At 36.9% G+C, this 23,368-nt stretch overlaps 11 protein-coding genes across 11 annotated transcripts; 5 read left to right on the top strand and 6 right to left on the bottom strand.

The window, feature by feature from the left end:
• Positions 1–14: 14 nt before the first annotated feature.
• Positions 15–3,575, top strand: C9374_011299 (uncharacterized protein; the record flags this gene model as incomplete). Its single annotated transcript, XM_044686940.1, has 8 exons — positions 15–271; positions 511–569; positions 666–722; positions 774–790; positions 886–1,010; positions 1,085–1,295; positions 1,451–2,186; positions 2,410–3,575. The coding sequence occupies 8 exons, from the start codon at positions 15–17 to the stop codon at positions 3,573–3,575; spliced, it is 2,628 nt and encodes an 875-aa protein (XP_044554468.1).
• Positions 3,576–3,664: 89 nt separating this feature from the next.
• Positions 3,665–5,203, top strand: C9374_011300 (uncharacterized protein; the record flags this gene model as incomplete). Its single annotated transcript, XM_044686941.1, has 2 exons — positions 3,665–4,164; positions 4,237–5,203. 2 exons carry the CDS (start codon positions 3,665–3,667, stop codon positions 5,201–5,203), a joined length of 1,467 nt encoding a protein of 488 aa, XP_044554469.1.
• A 1-nt stretch (position 5,204) lies between these two features.
• On the bottom strand, positions 5,205–6,649 carry C9374_011301 (uncharacterized protein; the record flags this gene model as incomplete). The annotated part of the gene is made up of 3 exons (XM_044686942.1): positions 5,205–5,237; positions 5,278–5,499; positions 5,561–6,649. 3 exons carry the CDS (start codon positions 6,647–6,649, stop codon positions 5,205–5,207), a joined length of 1,344 nt encoding a protein of 447 aa, XP_044554470.1.
• Positions 6,650–6,743: 94 nt separating this feature from the next.
• Positions 6,744–7,929, bottom strand: C9374_011302 (uncharacterized protein; the record flags this gene model as incomplete). Its single annotated transcript, XM_044686943.1, has 2 exons — positions 6,744–7,521; positions 7,691–7,929. 2 exons carry the CDS (start codon positions 7,927–7,929, stop codon positions 6,744–6,746), a joined length of 1,017 nt encoding a protein of 338 aa, XP_044554471.1.
• A 611-nt stretch (positions 7,930–8,540) lies between these two features.
• Positions 8,541–9,297, top strand: C9374_011303 (uncharacterized protein; the record flags this gene model as incomplete). Its single annotated transcript, XM_044686944.1, has 3 exons — positions 8,541–8,547; positions 8,588–9,028; positions 9,083–9,297. 3 exons carry the CDS (start codon positions 8,541–8,543, stop codon positions 9,295–9,297), a joined length of 663 nt encoding a protein of 220 aa, XP_044554472.1.
• Positions 9,298–9,455: 158 nt separating this feature from the next.
• C9374_011304 (uncharacterized protein) lies at positions 9,456–11,466 on the top strand (the record flags this gene model as incomplete). Its single annotated transcript, XM_044686945.1, has 2 exons — positions 9,456–10,573; positions 10,623–11,466. 2 exons carry the CDS (start codon positions 9,456–9,458, stop codon positions 11,464–11,466), a joined length of 1,962 nt encoding a protein of 653 aa, XP_044554473.1.
• Positions 11,467–11,513: 47 nt separating this feature from the next.
• C9374_011305 (uncharacterized protein) lies at positions 11,514–14,081 on the bottom strand (the record flags this gene model as incomplete). The annotated part of the gene is made up of 1 exon (XM_044686946.1): positions 11,514–14,081. One exon carries the CDS (start codon positions 14,079–14,081, stop codon positions 11,514–11,516), a length of 2,568 nt encoding a protein of 855 aa, XP_044554474.1.
• A 1,564-nt stretch (positions 14,082–15,645) lies between these two features.
• C9374_011306 (uncharacterized protein) lies at positions 15,646–17,073 on the bottom strand (the record flags this gene model as incomplete). The annotated part of the gene is made up of 1 exon (XM_044686947.1): positions 15,646–17,073. The coding sequence occupies one exon, from the start codon at positions 17,071–17,073 to the stop codon at positions 15,646–15,648; it is 1,428 nt and encodes a 475-aa protein (XP_044554475.1).
• Positions 17,074–17,470: 397 nt separating this feature from the next.
• Positions 17,471–19,461, top strand: C9374_011307 (uncharacterized protein; the record flags this gene model as incomplete). Its single annotated transcript, XM_044686948.1, has 2 exons — positions 17,471–18,769; positions 18,823–19,461. The coding sequence occupies 2 exons, from the start codon at positions 17,471–17,473 to the stop codon at positions 19,459–19,461; spliced, it is 1,938 nt and encodes a 645-aa protein (XP_044554476.1).
• Positions 19,462–19,520: 59 nt separating this feature from the next.
• On the bottom strand, positions 19,521–20,672 carry C9374_011308 (uncharacterized protein; the record flags this gene model as incomplete). Its single annotated transcript, XM_044686949.1, has 2 exons — positions 19,521–20,186; positions 20,277–20,672. The coding sequence occupies 2 exons, from the start codon at positions 20,670–20,672 to the stop codon at positions 19,521–19,523; spliced, it is 1,062 nt and encodes a 353-aa protein (XP_044554477.1).
• Positions 20,673–21,338: 666 nt separating this feature from the next.
• C9374_011309 (uncharacterized protein) lies at positions 21,339–23,253 on the bottom strand (the record flags this gene model as incomplete). The annotated part of the gene is made up of 3 exons (XM_044686951.1): positions 21,339–22,012; positions 22,063–22,422; positions 22,497–23,253. The coding sequence occupies 3 exons, from the start codon at positions 23,251–23,253 to the stop codon at positions 21,339–21,341; spliced, it is 1,791 nt and encodes a 596-aa protein (XP_044554478.1).
• Between the last annotated feature and the right edge of the window lie 115 nt (positions 23,254–23,368).

Below are 23,368 nucleotides of genomic sequence, written 5' to 3' on the forward strand. Positions count from 1 at the left end.
CGATTCAAAAAAAAATGAACAAGCTTCGTTCCGTCGTATCCAAGAAGAAGCAACGATATCAAAAAGAAGGCTTCGACCTCGATCTCACCTACATTAGTGATAGAGTGATTAGTATGGGTTTTCCATCCACTGGTGCTGAAAGTCTCTACAGAAATCCATTGGAAGAAGTTCAATCGTTTTTTCAATCAAAACACGATGACCACTACAAGATTTATAATTTGTGTGCCGAGAAGAATTATGATCCGAGTGTTTTTTCAAATCGAGTGGCTAGGTATGTGTTCCGTTCAAATGATGTGCTTTCTAATAACATTTTCATGATGATATGAAATCGTCTCAACACTATGGAAATGTTGACATGTACTGTTTATGGACTGTCTTGAAATATTATGGATTTGTTGAAATTGATGATTGTAAACGATTCATTTCATTATTTCATTATTTCATCCATCATGATAACATCACATGTTCTCTCTTCCTATGAAATATTTTTGGTTATAACTGTCACTCAAGATTTCCTTTTGAAGACCACAATGCACCACATTTTTCATTGGTATTGGATTTTTGTGAAGGTAACTAGTTGTTGATAATTAGATGATGGTATATTAATTTTTCTTTCGAATCATCATGTTAACCGAAATTTTTATTATTGTGACACAACCCTCTAGATGCTTCTCGCTACTTGATGGAAGATAAACGAAATACATGCGCAGTACACTGTAAAGGTTTGTACACGACAATTGTTGTTTAAAAATTTGCTGACATTTTCATGACAGCCGGAAAAGGAAGAACGGTATGTATTCTACGGAATGATGAAACTGTGACAGTTATATTTCTAATGGATTTTATTCAACATCTATTCACTTATGTATCATTTAATCAATATAGGGTACAATGGTCTCAGCTCTCATGCTCTACTTAAACGCTGCCAGTTCAGCAAGTGAAGCCACTGAATTGTTTGGTAGAATTAGATGTAACGACTCTAAAGGTGTCACAATTCCGAGTCAAAGAAGGTAAGTGTAGGAAAACGAATCACACTAAATTCATTTTGTATCATGACGATGATGTGGTTTTCAACTTGGATCAGATATGTGACATATTTTGAGGAATGTGTAGTTCGTAAAGGAATGAGATTTCCAGTGAAAGATGCAAAAGTAGTATTGAAAGCGGTTCACATGAGTTCTGTACCTCACTTTGATCGAGATGAAGGAAGTGATCCTTATTTTATTATTCAACAACCAATATACAATCGAGAAGACTTGGATAATTATCACATGGAAAAATTGTATGACTATTCGGTAGGTATTTTCATTGATGTAAGAATAACTTTTCAAACACATCATCATTCCAATGTGTTACACACAATTAACATACCACTATTGCATTCCCAACACTACTACACGAACAACCCTATATATGGAACCCAAAATATTTTCACAAAATACTCTAAAAGCAAAATGAAAAAGTCAAACACTTCAAGAAAGGAGAGGAAGTATGGCTCAAGAATATCAATATTGAAGTGTCAGGAGATTTTAGAATTACTTTCTATGACATGGATAAAGTCGGAAAGGATGACAAAATGTTTGTGTGTTGGCTCAACACTAATTTTCTTCATCTTCATCAACCTTACAACACTTCTTCTCCAAATTCAATTCCACACAAAAAGATGCTAGGACCTAATGACATTGTGGTACGAGTCCCTAAAGTGGAATTGGATAAGGCAGTCAAGGATAAGAAACATCAAGCATTTGATGCTGATTTCTTTATTGATTTGATCTTTGAAGTGAAAGAATCAACTGTCTACTCTGAACCTCGTAAATTTGTTTATGAAACACCAGAAATTGGAAAGGCATTATTTGGTGAAATTCAACAATATGCTAAAACTGAAGCATCTAGCAAGGAAAAGGAAAAAGCTAGAAAACTCTATGAACAAGGAAGAGAATTCTTTTCCATCAAACAATATGCAAATGCTGTGACATGTTTTTCCAACGCTATTTTAATTGATGGTGCTTTTGAAGAAGCATACATGTCAAGAGGTTTAGCCAATATGAATTTGAAACGTTTTGGTGAGGCCATTTACGATTTCACATCGGTCTTGAATATCTTGTCTAAAGGAACAACAAGTTTAGGTGAAGAACTTCCAATTCAAGATTCTATCATGATCACATTACGGGCCTATCATTCACGTGGTAAATGCCATGCCAAAATGCAAGATTTGAGGCTGCTCTGAAAGACTTTGACAGTGCTGCTTCCATTCTTGGACATGCTCAACAAATTGGAAGTGAAGCATCTTCAAGTATGTCTTCGAGTAATGGTTATGCCAATGGATCTACTCCATTTTTAGATTCTCTCTATCAATCTTTCTTTAGAGTCTATTTGGATAGAGGTCTCATCAATGATTCACTTCAAAAGTATTCAGATTGCATTATGATTATACAAACTTTATCAAGTACATGGATCCTCTCAGTCATTCCATTCATGCCAAATTAAGAGAAGGAAAAATCAGTGGTGTGAAATACGAGCAATATTTATTTGAAATGTTTCAAGCATTTTGCAATAAGGCCATTGCCATTGGAAAAATTGTTGAAGAATATCCCAACAAGGACGCACAAATATTTAATGACTTGTCCAAAGCGATTGAATATATTGAAAAGATGTCTGATCCTGCAGCCAGTACAGAAGCTCAAAATTTTGCTCAAGTTTATTTATCACGAGCTCAGAGACAAACCGATAAGGAAGCTGCCATTGATGACTATTTAAAGTGTTTACTCTATGACAAGAGCAATAAGAAGGCAAACAAACAATTAGCTGTTTTATTATATGAACAAAAGAATTATCGAAGAGCGATTCTCTTCTTTAACAAACTCATTAAGGATGATCCTCAAAATTCCAAAACCATTACCAATCGAGCCATTTGTTACATGAAATTGGAACAATACGATAAGGCCATTGAAGATTTCATGCTCGCTCAAAGCATCTCACCAGAAAATATGACACTCTATGTTCAATGTGCAAGATGTTTCCGAAAGAAGCATGAACAACTTTCACACGAAGGTACCTCTCAAATTCCTCCCTCTGAAATTGATGAATGTGAACGACAATATTCTACCGTTATTGATCATATTGTAAAACAAAAGAAGAAAGCGATAGATTCAGCAGCATCTCCTTCGTCCTCATCGACCTCTCCTTCCACACCATCTTCATCGTCGGTAGTGCGAGATGATGATTTAAAAACTCTCTATTTTGAGCGAGGAATGAATCGAATTCTTGCCAAGAGATTTGACAATGCAGTTCTTGATTTTAGTTTATGTTTAGAATTAGATCCGAATCACGTGCTGGCTCTCTATAATCGAGCATACACACGACAAAAACATTTTAAACAATACGATCGAGCCATTTCTGATTATGAACATGTATTGAGTTTAAATAGTGGAGATTTAAGAGCTCGACTCGAAAAGGGATGTTGTTTATATTATTTGAAGAAAGATCAGGAGGCCATGATGGAATGGCAAATGGTTTTGAAGAAGGACCCAAATAATGAGGCTGCAAAGATTTATCTTGCTCAATTAATGAAGTAAATGATGTTAACGAGTTGTTCAATTTTCTCATTCAATTCATTGTTCGCTGTTTCACTAATTTTTTAAATTGTTTATTATGAACAAAAAAAATGCCAAACAGCAGTATTGAGACTGGGAAATTGCTCTCAACTTGTTTTCTGAAAGCAAAGGCTTCTCCTTTGTTTCAACCGGAACAGGTGCTCAGTCATTGTTTGAGAAAAGCAGAGGAAAACAAATATAACGCATATATTAAAGTTTGTTCGGAGTATGCAAAAACCAAATTACATCAGACCCAAAGCAAACCAGAGCATCCATTGAGAGGAATTCCTTTTGCAGTGAAGGATGCTTTTTGTACAGAAGGAATTAACACAACTATGGCGAGTAATATTCTTAGAGACTATATTCCTCCTTATACAGCAACGGTAGTGAAAAAATTAGAAGATGCTGGTGCAATAATGATCGGAAAAACAAATATGGACGAATTTGCTATGGGAAGTGGAACAATTTTTGGAGCCTTTGGTGAAACAAGGAACCCACTCGATGAAACAAAAATTTCAGGAGGTAGTTCAGGTGGTAGTGCTGCGGCTGTTGCAGAAGAGAGCTGTTTTTTGTAGGTTTTACTTGGATAATGATGTATTTAACGTGGTGTGAACATTAATTTTCATTTAAATTGCTGTAACAGCTCTTTGGGAACTGACACTGGTGGTAGTGTTCGCTTACCTGCATCCTATTGTGGTGTTGTAGGATTTAAACCTTCATATGGATCCTGTAGTAGGTATGGAATGATTTCATATGGGTCATCATTGGATACTTGCGGAATTTTCTCAAAAACCGTAAAAGAAAGTGCTATTGTGTATAACACAATGTGTGGAACAGACTACAATGATTCAACAACAAAGATTGATGTCACCACAGTGGACTTGTCTTCATTGGAATCAATCGAAAAAGACTTTAATACTGGAATCCTGAAAAACACTAAAATTGGTATTCCACTCGAATATTTCGTAGATGAGTTGAATGACGATATTGTTAGCGTTTGGGAAGAAACAATTAAGTGGCTGCAAGACCAAACAGGAGCTCAGATTGAATATGTATCTCTGCCTCACACCAAATATGCTCTCTCAACATATTATGTTATCGCCACTGCAGAGGCGTCATCAAACCTTTCAAGATATGATGGGCTAAGGTATGGAAATAAGGTTTCAAAGAAGCAAGATTTGTTGTCATATTACCTGCAAAATAGAACAGAGGGTTTTGGAAAGGAAGTACTAAGGAGAATTGTTTCTGGAACATTTGCACTTTCAGTTGACAAATACGATACATTCTTCAAGAAAGCACAACAAACAAGAAGGCTTATTACCAATGATTTTTACCAGCTACTGCAAGATCAAGGAATTAAGTATTTATTAACGCCTTGTACTCCAACCCCAGCACTTGATAGAGATGCATTTACGAAAATGTCGCCAGTAGAAATGTATGTGAATGACATTTTCACAGTGCCCAGCAGTTTGGCAGGAATACCAGCAATTTCGGTGCCTATTGAGATCAATAGCAAAGGAACCAAGTCAAAAATAGGGTTGCAATTAATTGCTTTGGATGAACAATCGTGCTTAGAAGGGGCTACCGTTTTGGAAAAAGTTAAACTCTAAATTATTTGATACATGCAAATTTCTTTTTTGTCGGCTATGATCAAATTATTGGAAACCAAGCACAATTCAACCACTGCATCTGTTAAATTAAAGGTGCTATCGATTCCAATATCAACCACACCTGGTTCTTTGGATTGAGGCTGTTTGAATTGCTGAAGAGAGTAAAATGATTTTAAGGATGTCATGACAATGCTCTCCGAGTTGTCAAATGCTAGGACGAGAAGGGATGAAATGGACGTGTTGTAGAGCGATTCTAGTTGATTGCTCATTACATCAAATGAAGAAATCTTGGAAAGCTTGGTATAGATCATGGGTATCAGCGACTAGCACCGATCAATAACTTTGAGTATTACCTACCTTGTCATTGACTATGGGTAGAGAGAGTTTAACAAAAACATCTCCATCTTCTTTGCTGCAATTTAAAAAGTAGAGATTTCCCAAGCTCGATAGAATGATGAAAGAGTTATTACTGAGACTTTTCACTGATTTTACCTTTTCATCACGTTGCTTGCTTATAGTTGAAATTGTTTCCTGTTCTGAGCCAGTAGTGGATGTAGGCTTTTTTATGGAAGATGCAGCTTGCTCGGTTTTTCCTTCGCCCGCATCAGACTCTTCCTTCTTGGGAACCAAAAGTCCGTTCTTCTCTGTAACAGTTCCTTGCTTGGCTTTCTTTTTGGTTGTCTTTGTAATTTTGGGTAAATAAATAATTCTTCCTGTGGCTTTGGACGTTGTCATGGATGAAGCAGTGTCTCCACTATTTAGCTTCATTTGTTGATATTTCCAATCACAAACTTGGATTGAATTAAGCTGGCCTAGCACAACATGCGAATGAGTTAATTGTAAGCTATATGCTTTCTTTGAGAAAATGTCAATATCAGCGCTTTTATCAAATGTTAATTGCTGCTGATTTAAAATATTGAGTTTGAAAATTTGTAATAAATGTTGAGAAGGCGAGTAATAACAGAAATATCCAGAAGAGCATGAACTCATCAAGCAATCCGCATCAAGAGAATCGTTGATAAATGAAGGAAGCTGATTTTCCATTGCTTTCACTACATATTCTCCAGCTTTTACAAATTTTGAAATATAAATTAATTTCTTTGAATTATCGTTCATAATACAAATTACTAAATTTCGTTCTTCAAATAAAGTTGAAAGAGGAACCACACAGAATGATTTTACTTCATCCAATTCATACAGTTTTTGAGAACTGGTACTGCTCTTTGATTCGCCTAAATGTACAGCTTGATGATCATCATCGGAGCTAGCACTCTTTTTTTCATCAGCAACGGATAGACTTCCTTCATCATTAGCAATAGCAAATATTTCCAACCTATTATTTTCGTTGCTGAAGTGATGAATGGCAAATAAATTATGAAAGGCAGCACAGGCTCCACTCAAATCGAAATTGTTGGAAGTGATTTTCTGAATGAGCTTGGTTTTCATTTTTTGTGTTTGTTTGGGAGGATGAAAAACAAATGAATACAACATTGGAATTGATAATAATTTTAATTGATAAATACTTGAAAGACGGGTTGAGTTATTCGTATGGAACATATTCCTCACCAGTAATCTTGTGATCTTTTTGGAATTGGTCAGCACTGGACAACACAGAATCAGCAATATTCTTCATGGCTTCCTGTGTAAAGAAAGCTTGATGTGAGGTCACAAGCACATTCTTGAAACTCATAAGACGAAGTAACAATTCATCATTCAAATCGTTTTCTGCAGAATGATTTTCATAGAATGTGTTTGCTTCATGTTCATAAGTGTCAATACCCAATGAACCAACTTTTCCATTCTTCAAATGTTTGATGACAGCCTTTGTATCCAAAAGACCACCTCGGGAAGCGTTAATAATCATCACTCCCTTCTTCATCTTCTCCAAAGCTTCATCATTCACAATATACTTGGTAGATGGAAGGAGAGGGCAGTGAAGAGAAATAATGTCACTTGTCTTGAAAAGAGTATCTAAATCGACATATTCAACACCAAGATCTTTCACTTCTTGGCTTTGATAGACATCATAAGCAACTACATTGCAACCAAATCCACATTTCAAAATCTTGCAAACCAACATTCCGATTTTACCTGTTCCAATAATACCAACATTCCTTCCATTCATATCAAATCCCATCAAACCGTTAATACTGAAATCACCCTCTCGTACACGGTTATAGGCACGATGAGTCTTTCTATTCAAAGTAAGCATCAAAGCAACCGAGTGTTCAGCAGTAGCATAGGGAGAATATTTAGGAACACGAGCCACTGTAATTCCATGCTTTTTACAAGCCTTGAGATTAACATTGTTGTATCCACTAGGATGATGATGAGAAGGATATCATGAGAAGGATGATGGTGATCCGAGAATGTGTTCGTGTTGTATAATAAAGAAACAACATGAGAATGATTCATTCCGATGATGATGGAACGAGTAGGTTGTAGGTGTAATTATTATACATAACGTTCTTACAGATGAATACTTACGCACATCGACACAAGATCAACTTGATGCCCAATTCTGCAAGGGAATCAATGACAGACTCTCCAACAGGATCATTCACAAAAACACAAACGGCATCACATCCCTTTGCTAAAACAGTATGCGATTCATCAAGGGCAGATTTAACAAATTTGAGGGTATGCTTGTGCTCTCCCAAAGCTTCATTGGTTTTGGTCAAAAATTCTTCATCGTAAGGCTTGGCACTGAAAACTGCTATCTTCATGTTGTTGGACTGTTTGCTATTTTTTTATGTTTGAGTATCAGTTGTGAATTTACTTTTATGGGCTTTTGGAACAAGAATGAAAATAATACTATGTTTGTACAGTGGATGCCACCTCGTGATGGTATTTGGCTCATACAACGTGGGTGACATCTATTTGCTTTAAAAAACATATGGGTGATTCATGGGTGCTTGGGCAGCTATTAAAATTAGTAAATTCCTGAACAACTTGAACAACAAACGAATTCAACAAGCAGATTTTCTTTATTTTCAATTTCATCGTTTTAACAAAACAATGCAAAAAATATTACTCGAGTGCCGGGAATTGAACCCGGGTCGCCAGAGTGACAGTCTGGAATGCTACCACTATACCACACCCGATTCACATTTATTAAAATACATCTCATCTATAATATTGTTCAACTATGAGGTTTTCTGTTCTGTCCCGAGATTGTTAACCTCTGAATCATTTCAAAAATAATGTCGGGACTGTGTCATTTTGTTGTGTTTGTTGCTACTTTGTTTGTCTCTTTAGTGCGAACGTTGGTGCTTTGGAGTATTCCAATTGTTTTCAATGGGAAGACAATTTTTTCCTTTGGACCATTAACAACAGTATGATCAGTAAGTACTTTTATGATGTAGTAAGGAGAACTGTTTGCAGAGGGAAGAGCCGTTTTTAAGAATGCTGCTAAGGGATGGGCTTCCATTGGTTTCCGAACAGGATTTGATTACATGACTTTAGTGGACGACAATGGAGGAACTGATTACCCAAAGATGGGTTCATCCACTTTTTACGTAGGCTTCCGAGATGCTTACCTTAATCATTATTTTCAAGAATATACAAGTAATAGCGACGCGACTCCTCAGCTCTGTTCAAAGCAATCAGGCATCGGCTTCACCCGATCCTTGAACACTTCCCAAACGAATAGTGATGATATTCACATAATATTTGAACGGCCTCTAATCATGACAACCTCAGTGCTAGGGTATTACCAATTTCAAAACGGAGACAATTCAAGCATCATGTTTGCAAAAAACACTGAAAAACCTGTTCCTGCTTCGAAATATTTAGATGACATGTGCCGTCATAATCATGCAGAAGGTAGGTTATCCTAAACCATTCACAAAGTGTTTCATTAATCCTACCCTCTCACAGTGATGCCCTTAAACTTTTTTGCTCCAAGTACTTGTCTGGACTCGCACCTAATACCACCAGTTCCAGACTATTTGGAGCCATTGCCATCGGATTATTACGACAAGTTTTCAAAAGAAAAATCAAAATCAAATCCATCTCGTTCGATTTCCTTGTTGAATGCGTTTATTTTGTATTTTGTGATTGGTGTCACGTTGTTTTACATGAGAAATGCTTAACAACTAACTATCGCGTGACGTTGTTACGTTTATTGGTAATGATCGAAGCAATTATTGCTTATGCAGCTTGGACAAGAAACGAATGATGAATAAAGAATCTATAACCCGAAACGTTTCGCGCCATTTCTTTGTACAAATCTCAAAAAAAAACACAACAGATGGAGAGGAAAGTTTCACCTGAACAAATCAAAGATTTGCGAAAAATCATTGACCAACAACTAAGATCGAAAGATGTCTACAATCAAATAAGAGAAATTTTGTCTGACTATCTCAACATGGACAATTCTAAATCGGAAGACGTTCATTCCGAAGAGCATGTAAGTAAAATTGCAGCCTGCATACAAAATTTTGAGGTCACTGTTCTAATGGTGCAGGTCCTTCAATCTTTAAAGGAACGAGGAGTAGTAGAAGAAATAATCAAATCACTTCATTCTCACACAAACAAATCGTCAGTGTTCAATAAGGATGTTCAGGGCAGCTCTATTCTCGGAAAAAGAGATTTAAAGAAAAATAAGATTTTACATCTACGACTAGTTGGAGGGAAAGCATTTATGGAGTACGATGACAACATCAAAACCGACGAAAAAATGATTTGTTTTTTTAATTATAAGGACCAAAGATTTGTTTCCCAGCCTGTCACATGTTGCTGTAATCCAGTTTTTGAAGAAGATTTTGTTATTGACTTGGAAATTGATTCTCTAAAGAATGCATTTGTTGATCAACAGGAAATTGATGATGAAGGAGTTGGTACTCTTTTGCAAATTAACAATCCCATTGACATCATTGTTCTTACTGTGGACAACGAAGGTCGAACCAAATACGTTGGGGGTCATCGATTGGAATGGAGGAGGGTGCTCAAAAAAGGAGTGATTCTAATGACAGTGGAATTGGGAGGAGGGTCAGGTATTGAATCAAAAGTTTCTAAAGGAGTCCTTGAAATAAGGCTGGAATTATTACCTCGACCATCAGTGTTTGTCACTGCAAACGAAATTTCTCAACAGCTGAGTATTGAGCGTAATAGAGATTTACAAGCTGAAAGAGAGTTTTACATGTACTGCAAGCAATGGTTCGAAGAATATTGTCAAATCAGAGAATCCCACAAGAGACGAGTTGTGAAGCTGTATGCAGAAATTGAAGACGGTTCAAGCGTTCCTGTTGTAAGCTTCATTTCTCCTCTCAAAGCTGATCGATTGATAAATTCTCCCTCAGAGGCTGCACGGTTTGTTTCCCTGTTTGCCTACGAACACAATGATAACAACATGGGAACAACCTCAAAGTAAGTTATTTATCAATGCTGCTCATTTAACCATCAATTCATGGTACAGTAAGGAAATTTGGTGGAGTCCGCATGCGTTTATTGCTAAAAAGAAGGGTGACGTAGAAAATCATGCTTTACTTTTATGCTCACTCCTGTTAGGATTTAATATGGACGCCTATGTATGTGTTGGAACTGATGAAAAGGGAGCTAAAATATGGGTGATGACACGTTCCAAAGATAATGAAATAACATTTTGGAATAGTATTACAGGTCAAAGATTTGAACATCATTCTGATAAACACAAGCTGCTGACTGTTGGCTGTGCTTTCAACCATAACTGTTATTATGCCAATATTCAAAAGACTGATAATGTGAGCGATTGCATTTTTGATATGGAAAACGAAACACTGTGGAAAAGTATGAGTCAAATGAAACTGTCGCTTGTCAGAAAGTTAGATCCTGTAACATTCATTCCACCTAGAGTGAATAGTGCACAGTTAGAGAAGGAAACCGAAATAGCTTTGAAAAAGGCAATAGGAGACTTGAGAAAAGATCTTGGTTTGAACACTTCATGGGATGACAATTTAGGATTTGTTCTCTCAACTGCACTGCAGGCCTATGAAGTTTCCCATATCAGCAACTCGGCAAGCAGCTCCTTAATGGACGAGTTCAATGAAGTCATCAAAAATATTATACCACCAAAACATACATTTAAGGCTTTCCCAATTCAATTGAATCATACCTCAGTGAAACGAATAATCAATACGTGTCAGCGACACAAAAACTTTAAAAACATTCTGGAGAGTGTTGGTGATCGTGTGCGATTTGGAATTCGAGTTAAAATATTTACCTACCCAGAAGATGTTCAAGCAGTTTGGCTAATGATTTGTAATGTGTATCTTAACGTTTAATTGATAGAAAATATATGATCATTGTACAAGAGAAATGTTCTTCTCCCTTAGAACTTCAAATCCTCATCAATATATTCCATGTATTGAGGTGTAGCGTTTGACCATGTGTAATGCTGAGGATAAGCAGATCCTGTCATATCTGGTGTCATCATTTGTGCTCCTGGATTAGCCATCATTACTGTTTGTTGTGGAATTTGTTGTTGCATGATTGGTTGTGCAGATGGTGGCATTTGTTGTTGAGCTGCAGCAGCTTGTTGATTCTTTTTGGATCTCTTTTTGCTACCTGATTCGGGAGTGGCTCGTGTGGACGATGATGGTTGTGGTGTGCCACCCTCACCGCCACTTGCAGTTTTATCCTTTTCTCCTTCAAGCATTGATTCAAGCATTGGACGCCAAGTTCTTACACGTTGATTGATGAACCAATTGTTCACCTGAGTGAGTGTTAAACCTGTTTCCATACAAAGATCTTTCTTTTCACTTTCTGAAGGATAAGGATGAAGGAAATGAGAGAACAGCCATGACTTTAACACATTTGTGGCATGTCGTGGTAAGTTTCCTCTTCTCTTTGATCGTAATAAGGTGTTTTCTTGTAAACTTAGAACCTTCGTCAAGTATTTGTCTTTGAGAAGTTGTTTCATGATTGAAAATCTAGCTTCTAGAGATTTCTTGCATCTATGTCTCTCTTCAAATGTAACAATTCTGCAGAGACTCTGATTGTTGAGAACTCGTTCAAATGCTTCTTGCCACTTTCTCATTCCATCATCAATGTAACCACATTCCACTCGATATTGCTTTTGTAACTCTTTGAATCTCTCTAAAAACGTGTTTACATCTTCTTGTTTTTCATTTTGGGTGTCTTTTCCCAGAAATACAAGAAGAATATCCTTAGGTGTCATTTCAATGAGTGAGACATTCTTTGAATAGTCTTGTGGTAATGCCTCATTAGAGCCAAATTGATCGATGGCTTCATCTGTGACATCAACTGTGGATCCACTTGATAGAATAATTTGTGTGTTTGCTTCTTCCTTAGTTTTTTCTTCAAACTTTTTCACTGAAACGTCAATAATGCTTCGCAGTTGAGCAATGACATGTTGGAATGATTCTTGTTGAACGAGATATTGTCCCAAAAAGGTCATGGTATCTGCGCTTAATAAGAACTTGGTGAGTGTTTCTCTATTCGATTCAATATAACTCACAAGTCTCTCTTTTAGCAAGTTGAAAATATTGTTTGAATATTCTGAGAGATGATGAGCCAATGTTTCACGTTTCAAGTAAACATCCACATCGTCAATAATTTCTTCAATGAGGTCTTCAACCAACACATATTCTCCTTCAGAATCATCCTTGTAGAAAAATGGTTTTCTATTCTTCTCTTCTTCGTAGAGACCACTCACACCATTGGTACCTGTTTCATTTGGCATCATGGAAGCAATGACTTGTGGATTTTGTTTTCCAGAGACAAACACTGGATAGTTTTGAATCAGTTTGGTTTGTTGCTGAGTGTTAAAAAGTGCTTGTGAGGGAGCAACTGATGTGGATGGATTTTGTTCCGCATCTGAATCTTGCTGAGTGGAAGCAGCTGGTTGAGGTGTGGGGAAGGATGTAATAATTTCTTCTTCTTTTGGTTTATACTTTTCTTCTTCCTTGAAAAGTAAGAGATTGTTTTGTGTGACACCTGAGAGCGCTGAGCTTGATGATCTAATTTTCACAGCATTGAATCTGTCAATAAGAGCATCAATAGCCTTTCCAAACAAGTCATTAATTTGTTGAATTTCTTCCTTAATCATTTTAGGAGACTTAATAATGGCAGAGTTTCCAAATGGAATGGCAGGTGGTGTTGGATTTGTATTGTTGTTATTGGATTCATTATTGCTGTTTTCAGCAGCAGCAGATTGTGAAGAAGATTCCTTCTTCTTTGACTTTTTCTTTTTCGAATTTGGTGGAGGAGATAAATCATTTGGATTCATTTGAGAAGAAGCATTTTCATTCGTGCTGTTTTGTTGATTCTTTCTCTTTTTGGAGGAAGACTTTTTCGTGGTTGTTGTTGTTGAGGGAGAAGCCATCAGGTGTTGTTGTTGTTGTTGCGAGGTCATGTTAGGAGTACTATTACCACCATGATGAGTGAGCGAAGAAGGTGGAGAACCCATCATTCCGGATGTACTACTACCACCAGGAGCCATAATCATACCATTGGGCATAATAATCGTTCCGTTTGGACCAATACTCGCACCAGGTGGTAATTGATGTGGTTGTAATAAGGCTTGTTGTTGAGCATGTATGGCAGCCATTGGATGTGAGGTATGACCATAGACTCCCTGATGTGGTGGTCCTCCTGTGTAAGGTGCTTGACCATAGGCACCTGTAGTGGCTGTTGAGGCTCCAGGGTAAGGATATCCACCATTTTGTTGATAGGGTTGACCTGTAGTAGCCGTAGTGGGGTAACCGTAAATATCGACCATGGGCTGACCTGTTGCTGCAGTGGTCGTGTTGGTGGGTGTGGTTTGAGGTATGAGTCCTGGAGGCTGAACACCACGTTGAGCAGCAGCTGCTGCTAAATATCGACGTTGGATGGCAATTTGTTTGGGATCATAGTTGAGTTTGTTTGGAAGAGTCATGTTGTTGTAGTTGTTGTTGTGCGAGTTTGATTTAGGGAAGCTTTTGAAGCTCGGATCCAAAGGATTGGCTAATTTGATCAATTGCAAAAGCAAGATGCGTATGAGCAGAGAGGTGGGCAAGTGGTACGCTTTGCAATGGTTGTACTATGAATGTGCTCGATTGCTGATAACAGAGAAGTACTAGTATTTCGAGCACAAGATTGGTTCTTCTTGTTGAATAGTTGTGGTAGTAGAAGTGGTAGTAGTTGATGAATAATTACATTTGTTAATAGCATGTTTATAGTACACGATTAGTTTCGTTTCCGTGGAGGATCATTGATAATATTGTTGTGTCAAGGTTTGTTCATCAAATGTACGTGTACACAATGCATTCATCAACACAAATGTTGCAAAATCATCATCGGATCGAGTACCAAATCATCATCATATAATTCATCACGATTATAAAATCGGATATTTTGATATCAAAATGCTTGCATCGCGTTGTCAGCATCATTTAATACTCACCTATTGTAAGATAATGATGATGGCTGATAACAGTATTTGGCTCTCTTATTAACTGTCAGCACCAAATTTCCAACTGACAGGCGACTGCACAAAAATTTTGATTGAGTGATGGATGTTGAGCGGCCACGTACAAAGCAAAGAGTTTTTTTTTGACAAATGACGGGGCGAAAAGTGAGTGGGCAAAGGAATTTGTGTAACGGTTTTAAGACAACTCGAAAAACAATTCTGGATTACAACAAATTTTTCAATCTTTGTTTTTAAAGTTGTTGAGAGATGATCCTGTTTTTTATTGTTGAGGAGAAATAAATGGCTCAAGTACATCGAATATTTAAAGCAAGACACCTATTAAAGTTCTTTGCGAATGACAAACGATGCTTCCCACACAGCAAATATCATCTCTTAAATGTCAGGTTTTTATTCTTGATGCTCATTCGATTGGCATGTGACTGTTCAGGCCTCTCTTCGTGCTGTGCCAAACGTTATTATGTTAGGAGAACGTTGATATCAATAGAACGTTGAGAACCACCTCTCGATCGAGGTCTTTTTAAGGAAAAATTGCAAACAACAGAATTCAAAAAATGAAAGTGCCCAAATGCCTCGTGCGGCAATTCAGGGCTCCTTGTAGTTATATTTTCAAACATTTACCTCCTGAATTTTCACAAGAGAACAAGGAGATGATTGATGCATTTCATAAATTTTGTTCTGGGGAATCGGAAACAAACTCCCATCGAAAATTAAAAATTGGTCATATTCAATTCTTTGAAAACTCGGAAACGAGATTTGTTGTTGTACAATTTAAAAGCTATACAAAACCACTAAGATTTTACATTGAAGAGTTACGACGAAAAAGGTTCAACGGAAAGTATTTAATAATATCACCGTTGTGGTATCCAAATAGGCATCTTCATCCAGAGTTCTTTGAAAATAATGAAAAATAATTGATGCAATTCAATGGTCGATTGGTATGATTGCGGAAACAATAATTTATGAATTGATAACGATTGCATTTTGAAATTCATGGATTAAATAATTGTAAAATAATATTTTAATGATCATTTTAAATCTCATCATCATCTTGCATGGAATCGTCACCGTCCTCTTCTTCATTTTCATCATCAACTTCGTCATCCTCCATTTCATAATATTCACCTTCATCGTCCTCTTCTTCTTCAATTTCTTCCTCTTCTTCTTGCGTGGACTCAATTCCAAGCTTAGCCTGAAGTAATGCTCGTCGATTCTTCATAAATGCTGCATGTTCAGTGCTGTAGTGAGTCCATAGACAAGTACTCGTTAGTCTTACGTTAAACACCTCATAGAACAATAGTGCAGGTGGAATTTCATCATTCAGCAAATAGAGTCTCCATAGAGACAAACCACCATCCGATGAGACAGCCACTAAACAAAATTCGCCAATATTCACTTCTTTTACATCCAATGCTTTGATTCTACTTTCATGTAATTCCAATGCTTGAAGACATTGTCCCTCTTCTAAATCCCAAACTGTGATTTTTCCATCTTGAGCTCCTGTGGCGATATAGTCGTCATTGATATAAATTGCTGCTGTGACATTCTGGTCATGAGCAAGAGTATACATGACATCAAGTGATTCAGTGTCATAAACCACAACTTCAGTCCTGTAGTGAATGAAGAAATGAGTACCATTTGGAGAAAATCTAATCCTCTCTGCACTGTGTTTACCTAAATTGACAGTATATGCCAAACTTCCCTTAATCATATCCCAAACTCTCAATTTGTTATCATTTTGACCAACAGAGAACAGTAATCTTCCTGAAGGATGAATAGCTACGCTTGCTACAGGTCCTTTGTGAGCTACTTTTTCCCAAACAGGTGTGAAAGAATATTTAGCTCCAGCATGTAAACTGATGACTCCATTGGCTGTAGCAAACACTGTGTATTGATCTTTCAATGAACCAATATCAAGAATGTTTCCTTTTTGCAGCGGTATAGATCTTAACTCTCTTCTTGTTACCAAATCATACACGAGTGCTAGTTCATCATATCCAGCAGTAATTACATATTTTCTTGTTGATAAAAGTTGATTAATACTTCCAGAATGAGGTTTTGTGGCAAATGAGGTCGTAATCATTGGTTGCTCTTCAAGTTTTTGTTGTTCCGAAAATTTGAGTAATTCTGCTTTTGGTAAATCAAGAACAGTTTCAAAGTTGGGATCATTGCTGGTGAAATATCTGAAACAAAATCCAACAAATCTAGAGTCATAGGAACCAGTACAAATTTCAAGCATCACTTCATGGATTGGACTTTCCGATGTGTTGTTATCTACAATACTTTTTCCAACAGCTACGGATGATGATGTTTCATCTTTCTCAGAAGCCTTTGGTTTTTTAGTCTTTGGTACCTTCTTTTCTACCGACTTGGAATCGGAAGTAGAGGCATCTTTCGTGTTCGATGGCTTGTGTTGTGCGGCTTTTGCAAGTTTCGATTTTAATTTTTGAGCTGCGTTCATTTTTTTTGTTGACTTCACAACAAACACTCAGAGAGAAACAACATGTTTTCAGCTGATATACCATATGACAACAACAATGAAGAGGTTGAGTATTCATAGAGATGTGTTGGAGCTTTAAGGAGGATCTTGAATACCAAGCTTGGAATTTGTCTTTGTGTTTTTGAGTGAAATGAAAAATTGAACAGGAACTTAAATGTTCATTGGTATCTCAAAAGTAGTGACCTCTTTTGATGGGAGTGCTCTCACCTCCAACGAAACGAGTTCTCTCAACCTGATTCCATCCTCGAAATAGAATTTTAAAAAAATATTTTAACGCACCAAAAAGCCATCTCTCTAACGACGGCGTCATCACCAACCTATCGCTATAGTTTTTTGAATACAATCACGGACGAAAAAGATGATCAGATTTTTCAAAGTGGTACTGAGTGATTTCAAATGTACAAACCTTACAGCTGCAGACCGTAACGGATTCAGTGATCCGTACATAAAGGGTAACTTTGATAACTTTAGAACATTCAAAACTCCATACAAAAAGAAGACACTCAATCCTCAATGGGAAGGCTTCAGCGTTGAATTTGATTATCACACAAAATTCGGATCTAAACTTCATTTAAAGAAATTCTTGATTGATGTCTACGATCATGATATGCTCGGAAAGGATAACTTTTTAGGATGTTGTGCCGTGGACTTATTCACATTGGCATCAGGTCCAGTAAAACAATGCATTACTCTTCGTTCTCAGCTCAATGCTAAAGATAATTGCGGATGCATTGAATTTAACTGTGTCATGGAGGAGATCACTAAAAACTTTGTGATTTGCTTGTCCCACATGAAGGTCGAATTTCAACCTCCACTAGATGAACCAAAGAATTTGAGATGTATTGCTCACACCGAATTAACAAACTCTCAAGATAGCAACACAATTGTTTGTAGACAAGTTCAAACAGAAGCTACGTGGACTCAAATACCAAATTTAGAAGTTAAGAACGTTTCTTTGAGAGAAGTCATGGGTGATTCTGTTGTCATTAAGATTAAACACGAAAAAACTGGTCTCGACCCAACGATTGCAAGAGTTACAATCGATTTGAAAGACGTGTTAGAAAAATTCCTTGATGAAAACAGAACAGTTTCTGCAGGAGATAGCATTGAAGATGACATGGTACCAATCAAACTTTCTGGTATCCCTGTACATTACAAGAATTCAGACAACAATCCAAATTCTTCGTTTAAGAAGTCAAAATCCTCTCCATTTAATTTGAAGAGTAGTAGCTCTGAGGTTGAGAATGCTATTATTGGAAGCTCATCATTGGTTGCTGAAAGACCTTTAGGATTTTGTGAAATCGAAATAGGATTTATGGGAATGCCAATTTATGCACAAATGATCAGTGGAATTAATAAGGATAAAGTAGTTACAGGAAAACCTCTCTTGGAAAATCTTCCTGTTCCAGTTGGATTTGTTTTCGAAAATGACAAATCAACAAGAAGAAAGAGCGTGGACCTACAATCCTCAACCTCACCATCTACCAATGAAAGAAGACCCTCTGTAAGTCAGCAAGCAAATTTACCGACCTCTCCTGGTCTTCCATATGGTTGGGAAAGAAAGGTCGATAAGAGAACCAATAAGGAATATTTTGTGAATCATAATACCAGAACAACACATTGGAGTCTTCCAACTTCTGAAAATCTTGAGAACAAGGTACGTTGTTTATATATTTTTGTTCATCGATATTGTTGACACCTCCATTTTAGGCTCAATTGGAAGACGAACATACAGGAGAGATTGCTGAACTTCAAATGGTTGAAAATCTGCAACCAGTAAAACGAGATTCAACTGTTCCAGTTTTCTCTGCCAACCCAGGATCTCCAGGACAAAATCTGGTCATTCCACAACAGCAACAAACTCCACAACAATCTCCACAAACTCCATCTGGCTTGCAACCTAATTTGCCAACGACTCCTGGCCTTCCATACGGTTGGGAAGAGAGGTTAGATCCTGGTACTGGACGAACTTACTTCATTGACCACAACACCAAGAGAACTCAGTGGAACAGGCCTGTGGACAATCCAAATATTGATTTGGCACAAAAATTTAACAACATGAACATTAGCAATAACAACCCTCCTGTAATGCCTCAAATGGGTGGGTATCAACAACCTAATTATCAACAGAATTATACTACTACTGGACAACCATTGTATCAAATGCCTTATCGTTCACCTGGCTCTCCTCAACAACCAAATTTGAGCTATCTTCAACCATGTCAACCATTGTTGACTCAAAAACCTCTTCCACAAGGTTGGGAAGAACGAATTGATCCAACCACAGGACGTACTTATTATTTGAATCATTTTGCAAAGACCACACAATGGGAACGACCAAATTACTGAGTGTTCAAAGAGAAGAATTAAATTATTTACATTTTCTAAATCTTTTCAATAACAATGCCTTACTCAATATCAGTTACATCTTGATGATTCACTGGACTTGTGACATACACAAGAAAATCAGCTTCATTCACACTACGTTCGCAATAGACTCTAGCAAAATAAGCTCCCTTTGGGGTTGGAGGTGAGAAGGCAATATCGCTCTTTTCTAGATGAATACCATACACATAATGTTCTCTAACTGCATCCAACAGCTTACTAGCAATTCCATTCCTTCGATGTTCTTCCTTAACCCAAATTCTGTTAACACCACAGACTGCTCGCTTACAGATTTTATCATCCCAAGAAAAGAAGGACAATTTATCGTCATAGGCAGAATCAATACTGGCTGTAGAAAGAATAATGTCCTCAATGGATGCCTTTTCTGACTCGGTCACATTCACTTTTGCATCCTTCATTAACAAATTTTCAATGGTATCTTTCTTTTCAATAAATGCTGGATGAGCTCTTTCAATTCTCTCTACAACGACACATGCAACGATTTCATCATTATCGGAATTTACATAGAGAAACATGGTATGTGTCTGAATGGAGAACGGAAGGGTGCATTGAAGAGAGCTCTGATCAATAAATTCGATTATATTCTCAGCTTTCTTTTGTTGATTCTTTGGAGATTTGGAATGAATGGCAATGATCTTATAAGGATGACATTCTTCCTTGACAGTGTCCTACTTATTTTGAAACACATACGAGTTCATAAGAAATGTTATTAGATGGGCACACGATCTCTCGTAAGAAATGTTAGAAAGGTGACATACCTTGGCACTCACTTTGTATTTCATCAACTTTTTGAAAGATTTACAGAATTGATTATGAACCTTCTCATCTTGAAAGTCTCCATTCATATAGACCATTCCACATGAACTACATCGAATACTGGTGAAACTCTTTTGTCCACAATCCATATACAATTGCTCGAGTCTTTTAGCTGATTTGTGGTTTCTTCGTGGCGTCGAGGAAAGCATCTTCTTTTGTTTATTAATTTTAGAAGGAGAGGATGTTGCAAGAATTTCATCGTGTTCGAAGGAAGGAGTCAACGAGCTGTTGGAGAATGAGGAACACTTGGTAGTAGTGCTCGATGTTGTTTTGGATGAGCCCGATTTGTTGATGGTCAGCTTCTTTCCCGAACCAAAGGACAAGGTGGATTGTTTCATTGCAACTTTTTTTCTTCTTGTTGGAATGAAACCGTTTGATTCATTCACATTTAATTTTTTTTTAAAATTTTGAGTAACGGCTAGTTTTGGCTGTGATGCAGTACTGCAGGCTGAAATCAATACGTTGTTCATTACATCACTACACAACAAACATATCTTGCTCATGTGCACGTGGACAAGAGAAGGAATCGTTCCAAAAAACCACAAACAAAAAAATGTTCTTCTCTCCAACAACACAATCCTCGCATCACTCAACGGCTTCATCATCATCGTCCAGCAACAGTGGACTGGTCATTAATCCGTTTAATTTATCAGATTTTCAGAAAATAGGGATTGGTATGGTTGCAATAGGAGTAATTTCAAATTTATTGGGATTATTGTTATTCTTTGATAGAGGCTTTATTGCAATCGGAAATATTGCGTTCGTCTTTGGAATAATTTTGTTGATTGGAATACGATCGGCAATGAATTTCTTCATCATTCAACGAAAAAGACTGAAAGGAACGGTTTGCTTTTTGATAGGGTTTTTCATTGTAGTTTATGGTCATTCCATCATTGGAACATTATTTGAATTCTACGGTTACTACATTCTGTTCTTCAACTTTATTCCAACAATTGTCTCTTATTTAAGTAGCTTGCCAGTCATTGGTAGTTTATTTTCTCTCATTAATTTAGGAAGTCAGAGGCTACCAGAATAGTTGTATTTGAAGGTGGAGACTTCATAAGCATGTTTTTCATATTTTGCTTTGTTTGGAATAGATAAATGAGTGATGTTTCACCCTTGTTTGTAACTTGATTGTCATCTATTATTGGACAGGATTGACCCATGATTGATATTTTACAAAGTGACGAAGATGCTTGATCATCCTCTTGCACCGACTTGAAGGAGTTGTGAACGAGTTTGTTTTTAAGCATTTGTTGCTGTTGTTGTAGATGAGAAGATTGATTAAACGTTATCAATTTGATCGTTGGTAAATGGAAAATGTTATGGTGTAAATTAAGGCATGATTCATCCAAAGCACTGATATTGGGCGAATAGATGGTGGTGGCAAAAATTTCAGCACTCGATTGGTGCATGGTACAAATATTTCCGTAAATGGTTGAATTTCCTTTGACCTGTAACTTGGCTTGTTGTGTTAAAATGATGGAATGGTTCTTTTGATCTTTGAAAACACATTCATGATCGACTGTGGAAGAGGAATTGATAGAAGAAACTAAACCATTCCGACCACCAAGAAAAGTGCATTTTCTAAAATAGACACATGTCTGTGTTCCAGTGACCCAACAACAATCAAACAGTGAATGATTATCTGTAGCGTCACTTTGATTATCGAGAATAACTTCGAATGTGCAGTTCACTAAAATAGTTTGTCCAGAAAGAAATTGCAACAATTGGTTGACATGACTGATTCATGAGCTTCTACTCTTCCTTTTGCAATACTCGCTTGAGATGCAGTAGTGGTCGTACTCGATGGATCGAGAGTAATCTTACTGTTAATAGTATCATTTCGATAATGAATGAAAGTAATATTTCTGCAATAAGAAAATGGAGCATTGAAACAAATGGTTGGTTGTGGTCCCTGTCGATCATTGGTTCCATCTTGTAGCAAGATGATTTCACACTTGTTATTTTCATCAGATTCACCAATTAAATTTAGAGATCGATTCATAAGTAAGGTGGATGGAATGTAATGCTTTCCTGGTTTTAAGATGAGAGTATCGCCTGATTTTGCCACATTCATGGCATTGTCTAAAGATGAGAGAATACGTGTCGATTGTTGTAAAATAATTGTTGTTGGTTGTCACACATCTTGTTTCACTTACCCAAAGTCATCTTATTTCCATATTGTCTTTTTCGTGTGACCAAATATTTAGAGACTGCATTAACAATATTATTTCCACTAGATGTATTTTGTAAAGCGTCTACGGTATACACATTGCAACTAATGGATGAATGAATACAACAATTATTCTCAAATACATAATTTGTGTTTTCAAATTTGTCTTTTTGATCAATGGTTGATTCTATCAATTGCTTATTCGTTAAAGGTTTTCTTTCCAATGCCAATGAAAATGAATCAGACATATCCATTCCATGATGGACACCCACAGAATCATCATCAAGATTATCTTCATCAGCACCACTTCCACCATTCACACGGTGTGATGAATAACTTGAATGATTGAGAGACGACATGACAGAAGAAGGATCTTTGAACGAAGAACTACCACTCACTGAAGAGAATTCTCTGTAGGCATCATTGAGAGCTTCTGCCCATTCTCCTGCTAAATATTCGGAATCTGCCCAAATCAAATACGTTCTCTTGTCACTTGGTATTTCAATACAATTTTTGAGAGTTAAATTTTTCACTTCAACAGCAATGGAGCTTCGATTGACAGGTCCTCTCAGTACAATACTTCCTTTGTGTTCTTCATCATCTTCTTTAGAAAAGTAAAACAATTCATTGGCCAATAAAATACAAAAACGTTTTTTAACGGAACGATAGGAACCTCCTTGTTTGTAGAGCCAACCACTTTTCCTATATTTTTGATGATCCATCAAGAATTTGGCAGATGGCATTTTGTGAAGATGATGTTCGATGATGGTGGGAAGAGTGTGAAATTTTTTATGTGTTGGTTGAAATTTGAGACGAATGAGAATGTGTTTTTTAATTCTTTGGAGAATGAGAACACTT

Source organism: Naegleria lovaniensis (genome assembly GCF_003324165.1).
Source record: "Naegleria lovaniensis strain ATCC 30569 chromosome Unknown tig004, whole genome shotgun sequence".
NCBI lineage: Eukaryota > Heterolobosea > Eutetramitea > Acrasida > Naegleriidae > Naegleria > Naegleria lovaniensis.